At 43.6% G+C, this 17,214-nt stretch overlaps 1 protein-coding gene across 2 annotated transcripts in view; it reads right to left on the minus strand.

Annotated features, from left to right (window-relative positions):
* Positions 1-16,624, minus strand: part of ZNRF3 (zinc and ring finger 3) — a 65,944-nt gene extending 49,320 nt beyond the window's left edge. Inside the window, exon 1 of one of the 2 annotated variants that reach the window (XM_063172742.1) lies at positions 16,464-16,624. Coding sequence is in view for 1 of the 2 variants with exons in the window: in XM_063172743.1 (XP_063028813.1) it covers positions 4,487-4,540 (54 nt within the window). In the remaining variant the exon portion in view is untranslated. Of the gene's footprint in view, positions 1-4,486; positions 4,541-16,463 lie in introns of those variants that run through there. The other variant, XM_063172743.1, reaches the window with a different exon arrangement.
* Positions 16,625-17,214: the final 590 nt, after the last annotated feature.

A 17,214-nucleotide genomic window follows, 5' to 3' on the forward strand; every position in this document is an offset into this window, starting at 1 on the left:
TCCTCTTGTTTTGGAGGTGAGAAAGAGGTCAGAAAAATTAGGAATCAATTTGTGAGTGCCACAGATCACAGAATGGTTTGGCTTGGAAGGGAATTTAAAGCTCATCTGATTCCAATCCCCTGCCATGCTCGGGACACTTTCCACTAGACCAGGTTGCTCCAAGCCTGGATGGGGCATCCACAGCTTCTCTGGGCAATCTGTGCCAGTGCCTCACCATCCTCAAAGTAAAGAATTTTTTCCTAATATCACACAGATACTTTCCATAACACATTATGAACTTATTTAAACAGCTAGAAGACATCATTTCTCTTCAGTAATGTCAAGTCAGCTATAACTATCTAAATACCTTCTGAAGCCAGGCCAAAAGATCCCACAAATCCAGCAAACTCCAGTAAACTAAATGCTTCCCTTGGTCTCCCACCCATTCTCACAGTAGTGACAAGCTGGAGCACAGGCTTCCTAACAAATGAAACCTCAAATAAGTCTTTGCAGAGAATATGAAAATAGCCTGAGAGACAACTATGAAGGTAGACACTCAATGTTCTGTTCTTAAAATAAAAATGGGACCAACTGAATCACTTTTGTTCCAAAGTTTCCCATGAAGTTGGAGTTTCCAGACTCTGCAGTTATTTCCCCAGCACTGGGAGCACACAATGAGTGGGCACTGCCCACCACTCCCCTCCTGCTCCCTGGGGTCCCAATTTTGCTCCAGGCCCAGATGGTTCAAAATCGTACACAAACACTTACAACCCACCTTCCACCAACACAGAGATCCAAGGAAAGGCACTCATCTTTACATTAACAGAAGATGGGTGAACTTTGATCTCAAACAAGCCACTTGATTTTGTCTGACATCAGCATATATACTCAAGCATATGTACTCATATATTTCAATTACAGAATCTGCAAAAACCATTGGGATTTACTGTATCCAAGCTTCTTTTTGCTTGGTTATTAAACAACAGAGGTTGCCTACTAATTAAAAACAAGACTCTTGCTTACAGTGAGGCTGTCCATGCCATTTTTCTAATCATGCTTTTATTCTATATTTTTTATTTTGCAGCTTGTCTGACTTGTATTTGTACAAGGTTACACTCAAACTTCAGCTGCATCTTCTTTACTAAGGCACATCTGTATTTAAAACACTCAAACCCTGGTAGATGTGCTGCCAAAACCTTCATCCAGATTACAACACAAGATATTGCTGCATTTTTAGTTTGGATTCTAGTTTATTTTAGTTCTGAATTTTTATTTTTCTCTCACACACCTAGCTGGTATTTTAAATGACTGCACCTCTGTTACCAACACAGAGAATGAAAGCTCAGGTAGATTCAACTCCTCATTGCTTTGTCAAATGTTATCCTGTATCTGCAGAGTGGAGAAGGGGTTCCTTTGGAGAGTGCTGCAGGTGTATCAAGGCAAGTCCCTTCCTCTGAAGGATAAAATAAACAGTGTGTGCTGCAGCACTGCCACCCCCATTATGACAGTGTTGGTAATAAGGATGTGGGATTTGCCACAGTAAATAACTTCCCACACTGCCTTCTGTCTGGTGCCATTAAAATTTCTCTTTTTTTCTCCCTTTTCTCCAGCAGTTTCACTTATTTTGAGGTGGTCCCAAAGCTCTGAGAGCAGGACAGAATTACCAAAAGGAAAGTCAGGGGTGCACATGTGGAAAATGCAAGCAATAAAACTGGTGTGTGTGTGTTACACACCCATACTGTGGGTGTGCAAGGCAATGGGGTACAGCCAAGTGCTTTTGCCTCAGACCTGATTTTGATGAATGGAGGAACAGTCTTGAGTTCTTCTCCTAAAGCTCATAGGAATCTTTAACACCCAGCCCATGAGATACCTCTTCCAACCTTTCTGTGGTTTCAAAACTATGGTTTCAAAGTTAAGAACAGTCAGAACTGAAGAAAACCTGTAAAATTATGACTTACTGTGAGCATTTAATGTGATAAAGTTGTAAATGTCATGACCATAGTTTTCTACAAGGCCTGTCTCAGTACACAAGCTGGAAAAATGGAGTAAGGGTTAAAAAATTAGAGAGGTTACAACTTATAAGAACTTCTTATTTGAATGCAAGTTGAAAAGTTATCTGTCAAATGATTCTGTGCAAACCTGAAACTGGCTAAAAAGCATCCCCAATATATATGATTTATATGGCTGCCTAAACAGCTCCTTCATTGAACATCTCTACAAACATGGGTAAGAAACTCACACCAGAATATACAGAAATAACAGCCAGTTCTACATTATTCAGGTTTCTGAATTCTCACTCAAAATATTGAATTTTCTAGGTGCTGCATTACTTCATTACTACTGGCTAATATCTGCAACAGCTGCATCACTCACTCAGCAGCAGAGCCTGAGGAGTCAACACAAACTCTACACACAGGAGATCCAAACTTTCAATTATTTTTTCCAAAGACTACGGAAACAGCTTGGGCAAATCACAACAGCAGCCTTCCCAGACAGATAAACCAGAGAGAACTCAGTTGAGCTGTACCATGAAAACACAGCTGTGGCTGTTTGCAAAACTTTGGTGCTGCCATTGACAGCGACCAGGGCAAGTGTGTCCCAGGAATTTCCATGTCAGGCACCAGTGCCTGTGCCTGAATATCCAACACAATGCTCAAAGTCAATTGTCATGCCCAGTCCTTCCCAGTGCTGAACTGGAAGACTGAAGAATCCAAAGTATTTGATAATAGATCACTATTACCTGGAAGAAGTATTAACTTTATATTAACATTTTTGCACAAGTGGTTGATGCGAGGGGATGTGTCAGGCCTGCAAGAGCCATTAAATCATATTCTAAAAGTTAAATGAATGTTCTAGTATTTATTGGAGGGGAAAACAAAGCTCTGCCTTTCTCATTTTCAGTCTAGAGACATCTTCAATCAATACAGCAGCTTAAAATCTCACACTAAAGTTTCAGAAACTTGATTTGGCTTTGGGCAAGCAGGCTGGGGAAAGGTGGTTGGCAAACACCTCTTATCAAATATGTATTAGAAAATGAAGGTGATGACCAATTTTCAGGATTCTGCTATATGGACTACAAAAGCAGTATATTACCTACCAGACTAGCACACTGATTCATGCATGACCCATCTTTTGGGCGATATTAGAACAACAAAAAAAAAAGTAAATCCTGCTGGAACTTTGAGATGTGTCTAAATAGCCAACTTTTGGATCTGCTTATTTGCAATTTAATTCTCTCTGTCAGATCCCTAATTTTGACCCTAAGAAGGGCACTGAAGTGATTTCCAGAGCACTACTAATTAGCTTTCTTCAAGAAAGGGAAGGTCTCTTGAGATAATAAATACCAACCCTAGTTTCTCTGCCTGCAACCCATCTGTAAGTAATTTCATCATGAAATATCAGAACATGACAGAAATAGTGCCACCTATAAAATTGTCCTGAAGGATAACCAGACTCAGCACCAGTGATTATTTTAACAGACCCTGCAGGGCTGGGCTGGGAATTCCAAGATTCTACAGCACCTTGGCATTTCCTTACAGTGTCTCTGAAACTTGATCCATGTCAAGGCACCAGAGATAAAACACATAAAAATAACACTTAAGTAGCATCAAATGTAAGGAATTCTCTCTTTTCCTAATTTAATTCCCTCTTACTGCACTTTTGTGGCTAGATATAACAAACAGCTTTTAACAAATACCTCCAACTGCAGGACTAAACCAATCACATTTCAAATAAAACCAAAGCTTCCTTCTCTACCCTCAAAGATAGATGAGAAGAGAAATTCAACTACACAAATATTAACTCTGAATTAGTTGGAAGTTATTATAATTTTTCCTGTCTTAATTATTATAGAAGAGTGGGGTTGAAATGTTAGGCTCATGAACTTTTATAAATTCTCTTGCAAATCATTTTCACCTTGAAGTTCAGAAACAGTTCTGTGTTTTCCTGGTAGTGCCCTGAGAATTAACACAGGAACTAAAAGCAATCAGAAAATGAGAATTCAAAGGCAAGAAAAAGGCACCAGGAAAGAAATCAGAGGGCAAACCTGATTTTTTTCCTTCCTTGCTCACCCACCCAGATGTAAAATCAGTCACTGCTTGTCCATCAGGGCTCCTGGGACCATGCTGCCAGCCCCAGAAACAATCTCAGGCTGTCAGCAGCACCTGAGCCCTTCCAGAAGCTGCTCCCACTCCTCTCCATCCACCTCAGAGAGCAACAATGTGAGCTTGGAAATGCAACCTGTAGGACAGCAGGGGAGAGCTGCTCTGCCAGGATCAGCTGCCAAATTTTAAACACCCTGAATGAAGTTTATTCACCCACTGAATAATCCAGGACCTGCCTCAGTACTAGAAATATGATCCTGGAGTCTTAACATCAGAGATCAATTCTCCACCAGCTAGTGAGAGACGGGAATAGGCCAATATCAGAAAATGTAAATATTTTCCTAAAACATTCATGATTTCAAAGCAGTCTTTTCTAGCATTTCAGTTAGGCAGCATATGCTCACCTGTTGCAAAGCAGAGCATATGTTTTGTTCTAACCCATTTTGCTCATGCTTCATTCACTGTTAGCAGTCATCCCTCAGCATCTGCAAGGACATTTCATTGACAGATTTCTAAATGGACATTAAAAAAAACAAACCAAAAAACACAGGTACACATTAAGTCCATGTCAAAGAGCACATTCTTAAATGCTTTAGAGATTACTACACAATTATAAATGTACTCAGTATCCTTAAGAATCAAGCTGAAGGAGCACTGAAAATGCCTGAAATTACCCTAAAAAAAAGTATTTTTAATGTAAATTGTCTTATCTCTAAATAGATATTGTTTGGGGTTTTTTTAGATTACATTCTTCTAGCAGCTGCCTCAGCTTGAAAAGCTAAATAAAACCAACTCCTCCTTCCAGAGGCACAGCCTGTAATGTTAATTCCATGTAACACAAACAGCAAAAACCTCTGAATTCACGTAGAGATTCTCTTTCAGAGTAAGAAATGCTGTTATCTGCTGAGAAATGGAGCCCTGCAGTTGGGCATGGATATGCCACATTGTCATACTGATACAAAGATTAAATTCCTGTATCACACAGTTCATGAAGCATCCCTTAAAGCAGAGCAGCCATAACCACCATGCCCCCAGAGGCAGAGCAAGTGCTAGAGGATATTCTCCAGCTGGGCAGTGTTTACAGTGTGCTGTACCCAGCAACTGCTTTAGGATGGCTTTCTTCTAAGGCTTGTTCAACTTCTCTCTTGTTCTTCTTGGTTGCTGTTCCAAGCTTTTTTTTCTGGCGAGAATGTGATAAAAAATTCAAGTTCCCTGCCCCACAACTTTCCATTGACAGACACTCAGGATTGCTATTACTTTTCTCAGTCCTTCCTACCTGGACTAGTCCTAACCTAGATCAAAATCCCGCTGTCTCAAGAACATTAATAGATTGCATCAGTTTGTGGATCCTGTTCTAAAGACTGCAGAACCCATTTTATCTGGAATATGTTTATAATGACAAGATTTCAACATTCACCAGCACTTGGATAGTACAACTACTAAAAAATATTTATATATATATATATATATATATATAATTCAGCTTCTTAAGTAGTGCTACCTAGTCTGACAAATATCTTTACCTACAAGGTTATTTGCTAGCAATATCCTTACCACCCAGTATGTTTTATCACTTACACAGGAAGCAAATATTTTCCCAGCATCACCAATTTGAATTCTAAGACACCAAGTGCAACTTAAGGACGGAAAAGTCATTTGATTTGCAAAAATTCTCACTGCAATTACATTTAACTAGATGTATGCTACTGTCTGTTACTTCTAACTGAGACAAAAGCACACTGACAGAGGGAATCACAGAACCATTATTAAGATCAAGTCCAACACCACCATGTTCATCACTAAACCATGTCCTCAAAAGCCACATCTACACATTTCTTGAACAATTTCAGAGTCAGTGACACCACCACTTTCACTAGCCAGGCTCTTCCAATGCTTTACAACCCTCTGTGTGAATTTTTTTCCCTCATATCTAATGTAAACCTCCCCTAGCACAACTTGTGGTTGTTGGAGAAATCCTGCCCAGAGACAGAAGTATTGAGTATTTCCACACTTGATAATTTTCCTGTCTCACAAGGATATTTCAGGGTATGCAGGGAGAAGGAATTTGTTAACAACAGTTTGGAGGCAGGAACTACAGAAAAATGAAGTCACTGTCACATCCACTCTAGACACAAGCACTGAATGGCACTCCAGCAGCCATCCAGTTCTTTCTCTAGTTTTGTATATTACAAAGTTCTGTTTACTGGCATATTTCAGAAACTCTCACTGCTACATTAGTAAGTTACAGGTCTGTTTCCCTGCTGAATGTCCATAGTAAGAGAAACCTTACTCTTTGAGCAAACTGTTTATATCACATAGAAAGCAAGCACTTTCCTCCTGTGGTTGATTTCCAGTGCTATTTATCCACCCAGGCAGTGACATTGATTTCACTTGCTGAACTAGAAATGGCTGTATCAGCAGAGAAGTGCAGCTACAACAGAAATGTCTAAACCCACAGACCTTTTCCTCTGCACGCTGTGCATTAAAACAAATTATCATCACTGAAAGAATTTTTTACTAAGTGAAACCATTCAAAATAATACACACAAAAATCTGCTACTTCAATAATGGTGTTCCAAGTTTACCTAGGAGATCATCCTGTAACAGAAAGTGTACAGAACTTCAGCACAAACAGTGAGTGCAGCAGATAAGGATACAGGAACCTGCCTGAACTACCAGCATCCACATGGAGAAGTTCCAGGAAAAAATGCCATTGCTTTGCTGTCCCAGTTGGCCATGGCAAAGTTTCTGTGGGTCAGGACATCAGGAATAAGGGAATCCACATGATATCCATCACACAGGGCTAAGGGGATTCAGCAGAAGGGAAACATGGCAGGGAAGGAGGAAAAGAGAATCTCACAGCAGAAGCTGAGGGAACATTTTCTTATGACCACAATCTGCCTCCTGTGGCACCATCAAGGTAAAGGTAAATCACAACAAGGCCCAGGACACCAAAGCCAGAGGTATTTGAAGTGCCCAAACCCAACATCTCTGTTTATTAAAGCACAGAGCCAGCTCTGAGCAGCCACTGCCAGTGGAGCAGGGGAGCACTGAGGCAAAGAAGCCTGAGATGGGTTAACACTTGAATGAAAGCTCATCCATCAGGTGTCTTTTTTAACACTCCTGCCCAAGGCTGGTCAAAGTTTGATTCAAGCCAAATGATCCAAGTGGCAATTTCCTTCTAAAATTTTTTTCCATAATTTCTGATCAGCTGCTATTGAGAGCCAAATCCTAAGTTTTCAGTTCCTCTTCACACCACAACCTGCTCCTTCCTTAGGGTCTATGACAAACATTTCTGTGATTCCTGAGGGTGGTCCAGGTCTGAGCCACTGCAGACCCACCTGAGTTTACACAGGTAATGGAGAAGGATTCACTGTAACTGGGTTTTGCTCAAATTCTATTTTGTCTCTTTTACATTGTGTCTGTAGCAAGGCTCAGACAAGGAGCTGTGATCCAGTTACTGGACAACCCCCAAGCTGCAGGAACTAGAAAGGAAATCAAATGGTTCCCCCCTTTAAGTAAGTACTTAAGCAATATTTCTGTAACATAAAACCACTCTGATGTCTACAAATCCAAAAGAGACCAAAGAGTAAACAGAGGGAAAGAAATTCTGTTGTGTGAGGAAGAACTTCTGCTCCAGTTAAAAAGAATACACACTGGAGTGATCTGAAGCTGCCTATAAATATTCAAGAACATCAAAGCCGGTCCTGTTAAATTAAAAATGCTGTCACACAGATAGGAACTAGCCTCTAGCACTGCCAGCTTCAACATGTGAGCCTCTGATCTGAGAGGCAGAGGCTCAGCTCTTCAAGAAATTTTATTCAGCAAAAGAAGAGGAAAAAAAAGTGAACCAGCAGTTGAGTTTAATAAGGATATTAAATACCTCATGAGTGAGCTAAGTAGAGCTTAACTCTTTCAGGACACTTCAGCCCTTTCCCTGAGAAGGTCAGGAGCTTCTTCCTGTACAACTTCCAAGGCTGGGGTGTCTCTGGGCTCCAGGAAAGTTCCCACCCAAGCCCCTGAAACAAACACTCAACACAGACTTTGGAAACAGAGATTCTCTTGTACTGCACACCTCACACACACATGTGCATACATTCTGGCTGTTCCTCATCAGGGATCTATGTTTAATACTAAAGCTGTCCAGAAAGATTTCAAATCACCTGCCCATGGCTATCTGAAGAAAACAGGAGTGGTAGACAACAGAATTTCAGACCACTTCATGTGACTTTTGCTATTTGAGGACATTTAGCTCTGGTGTGAGAAATTAACCCCAATGTGCAACTACAACCATGTTATTTCACTGTAGAAAAAACTCTGCCAATTCCCAGTATCCAAACCCAAAAAGATTATCCCTGATAGCTCAGAATGAGGGCAGTGCAACTCTGGGAGAGTAGTTTTCTCAAATAAAATAGTGGAAAACCAAAATACTATCATACTTTGGAAGTTCTTTAGCATTAACTAGTCCACAATGTCTTTTTATCAGATGCAGCTTTGGGATGTAAAAGATAGTATCTTCTAAGGAGGCAAAACACTGCTGGCTACCAGACTGGGGATACCTTGTCTCAGAGCAAAAAGAGGTCTCCAGACCTTGGCTCCTCCTAAATACTGAACTCAGCAGCATCCCTTGGCACTGTTTCAAGAGTTCATTTCTTGCTCCCAGCCCTGCCACACATCATCCAGGATATCTGCCAGCTTGGCATCCAATCCTAAAGTGTTCATCTACTCTTTATTCTCACAGCAGGCAAGACAACATCTGCTCTAAAAGGTTTCTAAATAAATACAAATCAGGTATGAGAAAGCATGCTGGACCTACTAAAATACAACACTGGAATGGTGACCAATACCTTTTCCTATTTTATGACACACACCTTTAGAGACTGCTTTAGGAGAAAACCCAGTGTGCCAAAGCAAAGGGCAGCAGCTGCTACATTGCATTTCCTAACCTCCAAAGCCAGCAAGGACGGGCTAACAGAACAGAAAACACTGTGCACACAACTGGCATGCTGTATATAGAATATTGATGTTTTATCTATGAGACACAGGTATTATTACTGTTGCTGTTGTTATTAGTGTAAAACTGATCAAAGCTCAGTTAAGTTGCCATCATTTATCCAAACTCAAACAAGTCTATAAATCTTCAAGGGCAGTGTCTGTGAGGAAAATAAAATAAAATTTAAAAAAACTCATAGCCTTTAAAGAATTTCTTCTCCATGAACCACAGAATTGTGAAATTGACCCACGAGTGTAAAAAATTCTAACAGAATGCCTTCTGCATTTCCAGTTCAGGCCTTCAAAGGTACATTTCTTCATGTGTCACCAAAGCAGGCAGTTTAAAAGCTCAAAACTTGCAGTTCCAAAGGTGAACTCAACTGCAAGTTTGGTTTGAGCCTCTTCTGCTTGGGGGAGGAGGGGCAGAGTGGAATGGATAAAGCAAGAAGTAGAGAAGAAGGATTTTTCACAGCCACACTTAAACGACTTTTTATTGTGTGTATATTTTTAAAGCAGGCAAGCATCAAAAGCCTCAAAATAGGAAAACAGAACTTGGCACAAACTAAGCTCTTTTCTGAATTAAAAGCAATTTTTCAAACACTACAATCAGAAGTATTTGAAAGTTGCTTACCAAGCACATGCAGTAAATTCACAGTAGGAGGCACATACTTGCAACATGCATGCCTGTACAGCTAATTAAACACTTGTACTCAAACCATGACTGCAGACTCTAAACCATGGCCCTTCCTTCTTCTCAGGCCAGTCACCTCCTCACTGCTTCTCCCATTTGCTTCACTGCTGAAAATTATGCAAAATAATAAAGCAGCTTAAGCTCAGGGAAACCAACAGAAAGCTTAAGCTGGCCATCAGCTTTAGAAAACAACTAAAATCCTCACATTAATGCACCGGGTAACATGTGTCTGGGAAGCCCAGAGAGTCTGCATATATTAAGCTGCATATTTAAGGCTGTACTTGTGTCTGGAACATAACAGGCACCTAATCAACCTTTGTAAACTGGCTCTTCATCTTAAAGCCAAGTGCAACAACAAAAGTCTCTAAGCAGCATGAAAAGGAAATTGAAAAAAAATGAATGAAAGCAGTCTGCCACTGTGAAGAGGACACCCTAAGTCACCAGAGGCCTGTTTTCCTGAGCACTGCTGCTCAAGCCTAATGTAAGCACAGCTTCACCAATGGGATAAGTGCAGTCAAGTGCAAATTTTGGGAGTCTCAGTTGGGAATCTGCAAGATCACACTTCCCTGGTCACCTCTGGTTAGTGCCAAGCAGTCGAGAAAAATGCAGAAAATATGATTACTCTTTTCCTTAATATGAATCTTCTGCTGCTGTTTTAACAACTTCAAACCACACTTTTGTTTAAAAACAATCTGTTTTTCCTTTGCTGGTCTCTGTGAGTGTGAAGGGCCCTCCTTTTAAGCTAGGAAACAAGAAATAAGGCCAAGCATTCAAATTGCATTCATTCTGTTTTTATGTGCAGGCACACGCTTTGGTTTGAACATATTTGAATACTGAAGGGCAGATGCCCAAAACAAGAGATAGAATGTACCAGTTCACACTTAATGCTTCCCAAATTGAGCACTTCCAATGTAGTAAATGTATTAATGCAAATACCTGTACCACCTACATAACTGGGTAGAACATACAGCAGATTATTGCACTACAGATTACTGCATCCAGATCTTATCTTTCCTTAACCAGTCCAATGCTGGCCTCCTGAAAGCATTCATACTTTGAAAAACCATTTCTGAAAGTTATTTTGGTTCAGAAGGGCCTCACTTTGCAATTCCAAAACAAGAACTAGAAGACTGTAATAAAAAAAGGGAGCCTTTTTAAATACACACTCCACCACAAGATGGTATAAACTGGAAGAAAATTACTATGTATGCTAATCAATGGTTTTATCCAACTACTCAAGAGTTTCCTATAAGATCTGCTGGCACTAGAGCAGCCTCCAAGTCTGCCACACTGAATAATGTCCTCTGGACACTTCACCTGGTGTCATTTCAGCTGTGCTGCCCAGCAAGGGCACCAGAGAGGTGCTCAGGGGGGCTGAGGGCCAGTTCCACCCATGGGCCATGGCTGGCCACAAGTGCTGGTAACACCAGGAAGCAGGCTGTAATTAGATATAAACCACTGCAGTCACGTAGATCCAGTCTAAACATAAATAAATATATATATAAATGAAAATAAATTCTCCAAATGGATGCATGTTGAACAGTTTTTGAGTTTTCCTACTTCCAGCTCTGAAACAAGCAGGAGGAGCACATGGAAAAGGAAGTGGTCAGCATCCTGCCACCAAAGGCAAGGCTTTCAACAGGGCAGAGCTTCAGCATCTGTGAGGAAGTTTAACTAAGCATACAGACAGATGCAGAAAAGTTACCTGAACTCCCACAAACTGTTCTCCCCACTTGATTCCCCACCTTTATTTGGAAGTATGGAAATTGCACTGGTAGGTCTGAGTACTGAGCCAGTGCTGTGAGCTTTCTGCTTTTATTTACTTGGTTAACCTACTTTATTCCTCTTCCTCTAAATGGGTCACATTAGCATTTTTTGTTCTTTCCACTCTAACTTCTCCGTACTTAAATATCTTTTACTGCATTTTCTTACACTGTGCCTCCCACCCGTTCTTCAAAGAGCTCCCTAAGTTTTGCAACAAGGTTCTGATAGGAGGATTCTGGTATTGCTGCAGCTCTGTGCAAAGATAAGAGATACTTGAGCTTCCTCCAGAACCAGTAACTCATCACTGAATTTGGTACCTCATCCTCAGATCAGTCCCCTCCCATGTCTTTTCACCACCATTCTAAGAGACATCTTAGATATTGCAATGCTGAAGAATTAATAAAAAATAAGCATCTTTATTTACAATATCACAGCTAGAAGCCAATGGGAACAGGCAATGATGGGACTGGGCTGGAGCTCAGGGTGTGAGGACAGTGCTCAGTGTCAAGACAAAACAGTACAAGAGGATAAAAACCTAAACAAAACACCTTAGCAGGCTGCCTTCAACTACAGTACACAACAGGATAAACCATGATTGAAGCTCTTTTTAAAAAAGGACAGAGGGAGGGATAAAACTGTGAAACAGCTGGACCAGTCTGTCCTGAGATCAAGCCCAAGACAACACCTCTGCTGTGAGCAAGCTGCAGTGCATTACACCCTACAGAGGCTGTCCAGGTACAACCACCATGCAAGGTCACTTTCCCTAAGTGATCTCTCATTTTGGAAGCAAATTATTCTTCCTTTAAGGACACAATGACAAAGCCAACCTGAAGCCCAGAGAGATGCATTGTGCCTGATGTCCTCAGGATCATTACTGCAAGCCACAGACTCACAGCTGGGTATGGAAACTAACACAAACCCAATCACAGGCGCCTTCATATTCTAAGAGGATAACTAGCAAAGAAAACATTCAATAAGACAGTGACTCAAAGCCACAAATAATTCCACTTCCTCATTTTGAGAGGCCTTCAGGCACTCAGCAAGAAGAAACTTAACCTGCACGTTCACAAAAGAACAACCAAAAAAATCCGAAAACACTTATTTTTGTCTTCCACTCTCAAAGGACACAAACATTCTCTTGATTCAGCCTCCTGTGATCATGGCTAGACATCTTCTGTATCTGCACAGTTATTTCAAGTCACTCCTTTCAACACCATCAAAACCTGCCAATGCTTCTGAGTGAAGTTTGCATCCTTTGGTAACTTTTGCATTTTGAAAAAACAGAGGAGACATTCAAAGCCATTGAAGTAAGGGGTGGGAGGGAGATGGAAGGAAGGAAGGAAGGAAGGAAGGAGCACACAGGCTCTGTCTTGCAGTCCAGTTTGAAACCTCACCACCTTCTACAAGAGAAAGATGGGCAATAATTTGCCACTAGGAAGTATCATGCAAGAAGCTGGGAAGTGTCCCACTTCTGTTTTATTCCTGGAGCTCAAAGCACTGAGTTATGCTTGTTCTACCCAGACTGTTACCTTTTGAGCACAAAAAATATATGCAAGTGGAGATTGTTACATCATCTACACGCTGCTCCAGTTCAACGGCTACATGAAGTTCATCATTTCCCTGCTGAGGCTTCCAAGCAGAAACAAACCAACCAAAACACAAACTTTCATTGCACAAGAAAAACCACCCATAATATCCTCAAATCTCTCCTCCATGCTGTTTTTCTCCAAAATTGTACATCTCAATAATCCACACATATTACTGTATTCAGCAGTAGCTTTAAGGCAGGAGTACAAAAAAAGCAAGACTGAGAGAAAACTGATAATGATGAATGTGCATAATTTAAAGTTTTTGATACATCACAGGCATTAAATTTGATCCTCTTTCCCAAGCACCTCACCTGAGCAGTGCAATCACAACCATAACTTTATAAGAAATGTGATATTAGATGCTCCACAGCTTAGCTATCAAACTAAACAAGCAACAGGAACAGGATCTCACCAGTAGCAAGTAGATGAAGATACACAACCTCACTCTGAGCAATAAAGCCACTGCTGTCAAATCAGTGATTTTTACTGTCCAAGCACTGTCAGTCTGTGGCCATGTAACACTGAGTTTGAGACAAGGCTACATCTGAACTTTTGCCCTGAATGGTAGGAGAAGTTTCAACCATAGAGAGTTCTACAGTGATAATTTGTTTCAAAGCAATATATCATTTCAGAGGTTTCAACAAAGTCTGGTTTTCACAGTCACTCTCTAACCAAACATCTGCAACTTCCAATCTCTTGCCCATATCAGTGGCCAGTATACTGCCCCAAGAAACATGGGATATTCCTGCATGCCAGATACCACCAGAATTGTCAGAGTTTCCAGCAGTTTAAGGACCAGCTGACACAGCAACATGAGGATGAGTTTGCTGAATACAAACTGTGGCCACATGAAAGAAGGCATATGAACATTTCATCTCTCTGAAGAGTTATTCTGGGGAGACACTTGACCCTAATAAGATTCATTCACAATAACTTGAGAAACAATATAATAGCACACCACTACTGGATAGGAATCTGACCAATAACCAGTTCAGGAGTGGATGTATGACCTATCAAAAGCTGAAAGTGCATTGTTTCTTAAGGTTGGGGTTTTTTTGTTCAGACTTTCAAGACCAATGAGTAATTGATGCTATTAACATAAACAAAAGTAAGCCTTTGTGTAGTCCCAAAACCACAATTCCTTTGATCCATTCTTTAATGTGTGCCTGATTTTCAAGAACTTCTAATATTTCATCTTAAAGAAAAATGCATCTTATTCTTGAAAGAGCTGTGTGCACTGACAAAGGGGCTGGGGCCAAGAAGAGCTTGCTTCACTGACTGATGTACAACGAGCTGCTGCTGAACAGGTTCTGAGTGGCAACAGCTTCATGAGCCTTTTCTAAACCTCACAGTGAGCTTTAAATGGTGATCCAGAACAGCAGAGTCAAAATGTTCTACAAAAACACAGCCCAGCTGAAAAAAAGGAGGCAAGACAATGCTGTGAGAATCTTGATCAGTTTTGGCTCTGATAAACTCTCTTTCAGGATGAGATAGAGGAAGCAGGACATTGACAAGAGATATTATATGCAATCTAAAACCTCAGCAGTGAAAATACAACTGAGAGCATTCAGTCTAGCTGCTCTGGAACAGTATCTGCCAGGTTCTCTCCTCTGGAAAAAAAGAGCAGCACACACAGCTCATAAAAAAAACAAACCCAAACCTGTGCATGGCATATGTTATCTAGCATGCATCCAGATGAATAAGCAAATCAATTTTTGAGTGATAAATGACTGTAAAAGATTTGCCACACCATGTGACTTTCACTGTAGTTTTTCCTAGTTGAGGTGCTGGCTATTCAGGCATGAAGAGGAAGCAGACAGGTGATGTTACAAACAGTAAGGCCTGCCAAAGTCTATTTAATACCCTTGTTTCAAGTTGTGCAAATCTGAGTCTTAAGAGAACAGTTTATTTTTTCTCCACTTTTACTTACAGTCACCAAGAAAGTATGACCTCAGCCTATCTTCTGTTCTTAATACTAACACCTGACACAAAAGAACCTTTGAAGTCTCCTGCTGGCCTCAAAGACACTATTAAGTCTTAAAATGAAAAAGCACTAAAAGGTTAAAAAAAGGTCCATGTCAGTTCCAGCCCCTACTAGCACCACCTCTTCTAAATGTCATAATTATAACTTAATGGGTCCATCCCTCTTTTCTCTGAAAAATTACCTTACATCAGCAATTTGGCCTCACAACTCTTCTGCTTCCAAGAGAACTTTTACAAGAAATCATCCCAGCTGAAACTCTTTTGAAATATCAAGCATTCATAAGCAGTATTCTTTACTTAGAAAAAAAAAAGTTATTTTGATAGTAATGCATTTGTGTTTGTAGAGCTTTAACAGTGGTTTCTATAACCTACTTGCTACCAGTTAGATTCTTGTAAGTTTTGTATGGATATTTACGTGTGTACGTATGTGTACATATGCATACATATATGGAACGCAAACAAACCAACCCCACAGCTGTTAAAGAGAAATAAAGATTGCTATTGGCACTTGCTTAACAGTGAAACTTACTAAAATACCATTCAAGTAATTTTTCTCTACTTGGCACTTGCTTAACAGTGAAACTTACTAAAATACCATTCAAGTCATTTTTCTCTACTTAGCCAAAGGGGGAAAAAATAAAGTCAGCAATTACAAGCAACTACAAAGGAATTAGATAAGCACTTCAAGAGTTTCAATAAGAGTAAAGGGTAGGTGCGTTCAGCCAAAGACAAGAACCATTTCTCTGGTGAGCCAGCCAAGCACAGCTCTGCACGAAGCGTGACGCGGTGGGAGCCGGGCTCCGGGGGACCCCGAGTGCAGCAGCCCCGGCTCCAGCCCCGAGCGCCGCCGGGCGCGGAGCGGTCAACGAGCGGCACAGCCCGAGGGCTCAGCACCCCATGACTGCCGCGGCAATTCCAGCCCGGGCCCGGCCGCCCCCGGAGCGGAGCAGCCCCGCACGGCTCCGGCCGCGCACCGCCGGCAGCTCCGGGACCGGCAGGGGCCGCCCGGCGCGGCCCCGCCTCCGCCCGCCCGCCGGCCCCGCGCCCAGCGCCCAGCGGAGGGGCGAGCGGAGCGGAGCGGAGCCGAGCGGAGCCGAGCGGAGCCCGCCGCGCGTGTGGGGCGGCCTCGGCTCCGCCCGCTCCCGCCGCCCAGCGGAGCCCGCGCCGCGCGCCCGGCTGTCAAAGCGGGGCGGCCCCGCGAGCCGAGGCCGGCGCTGGGCCTTTGTGCGCGGGCGCGCATCTGTCACCGCGTCCCGGGCCGCGCGGCGCACGTGGGGCGGCGGGCCCGGCCCCGCTTTGTGCCGCAGGTGCCGGGCCCGCGGAGCCATCTTGGGGCAGGCGGCGCCCCCCGGCCGCGCTCACCTGCACGATCTCGCCTTCGGCGCTCAGCGTGGCCCCCGCGCGGGAGAAGCGGCCCTGCAGCCCCGTGGTGTAGGTGGTGTAGTCGCCGCTGGGGCTGGACTCGAAGAGCACCACCTCCACGAACGCCGTCTCCTTACCCAGCGCCGCGCCCGGCGCCGCGGCCAGCAGCACCCCGAGCAGCAGCAGAGGCGGCGGCAGCGGCGGCACGGGCAGCCCCGCGCCGGCCCCGCAGCCCCTCATCGCGCGGCGGGAGGAAGCGGCGCCCCGCCGCCGCGCATCTCTCCCGAGCGGCTCCAGCTCCGGGGCCGGGGTCCCGGGCCGGTCAGCGTCCCATGGCAGCGGCCCTCCCGCCGCGCTGCGCCCCGCTCCTCGCTGCCGCGCTCCCCTTCCCTCGCCCCGGCTCCTCTCCGCCCTGCCAAGCCGCTTCCCTTTCATCTGCTCCACGTGACGGCCACCACGGGGTTATCCCCGCCCTCCGCGCCGCGCTGACCCGCTCGGTCCCTCCCGCCGTGCACACACCGCCCGCAGCCCCGCCGGGCCCGGCCGAGCCCAGCGCTTGCCGTGGCTGCCGGCGGTCCGGCCTGGCCCGGCCCGGCCCCGCGTAGGTCTGAGAGCGAGCGGCACTCGGGACGGCCCTGCCGGGATCGGCGTTCCACGCGGCCGGGCCTGCAGGGCCGGGAGGCGGAGGGCAGCCCCGGAGACCTGTGGCAACCGCCTGGGCCCGCCGCTGCCGGGGCTGCTGCCGGGGCTG

This window comes from Melospiza melodia, chromosome 20 (genome assembly GCF_035770615.1).
Source record: "Melospiza melodia melodia isolate bMelMel2 chromosome 20, bMelMel2.pri, whole genome shotgun sequence".
Classification (NCBI taxonomy): Eukaryota; Metazoa; Chordata; class Aves; order Passeriformes; family Passerellidae; genus Melospiza; species Melospiza melodia.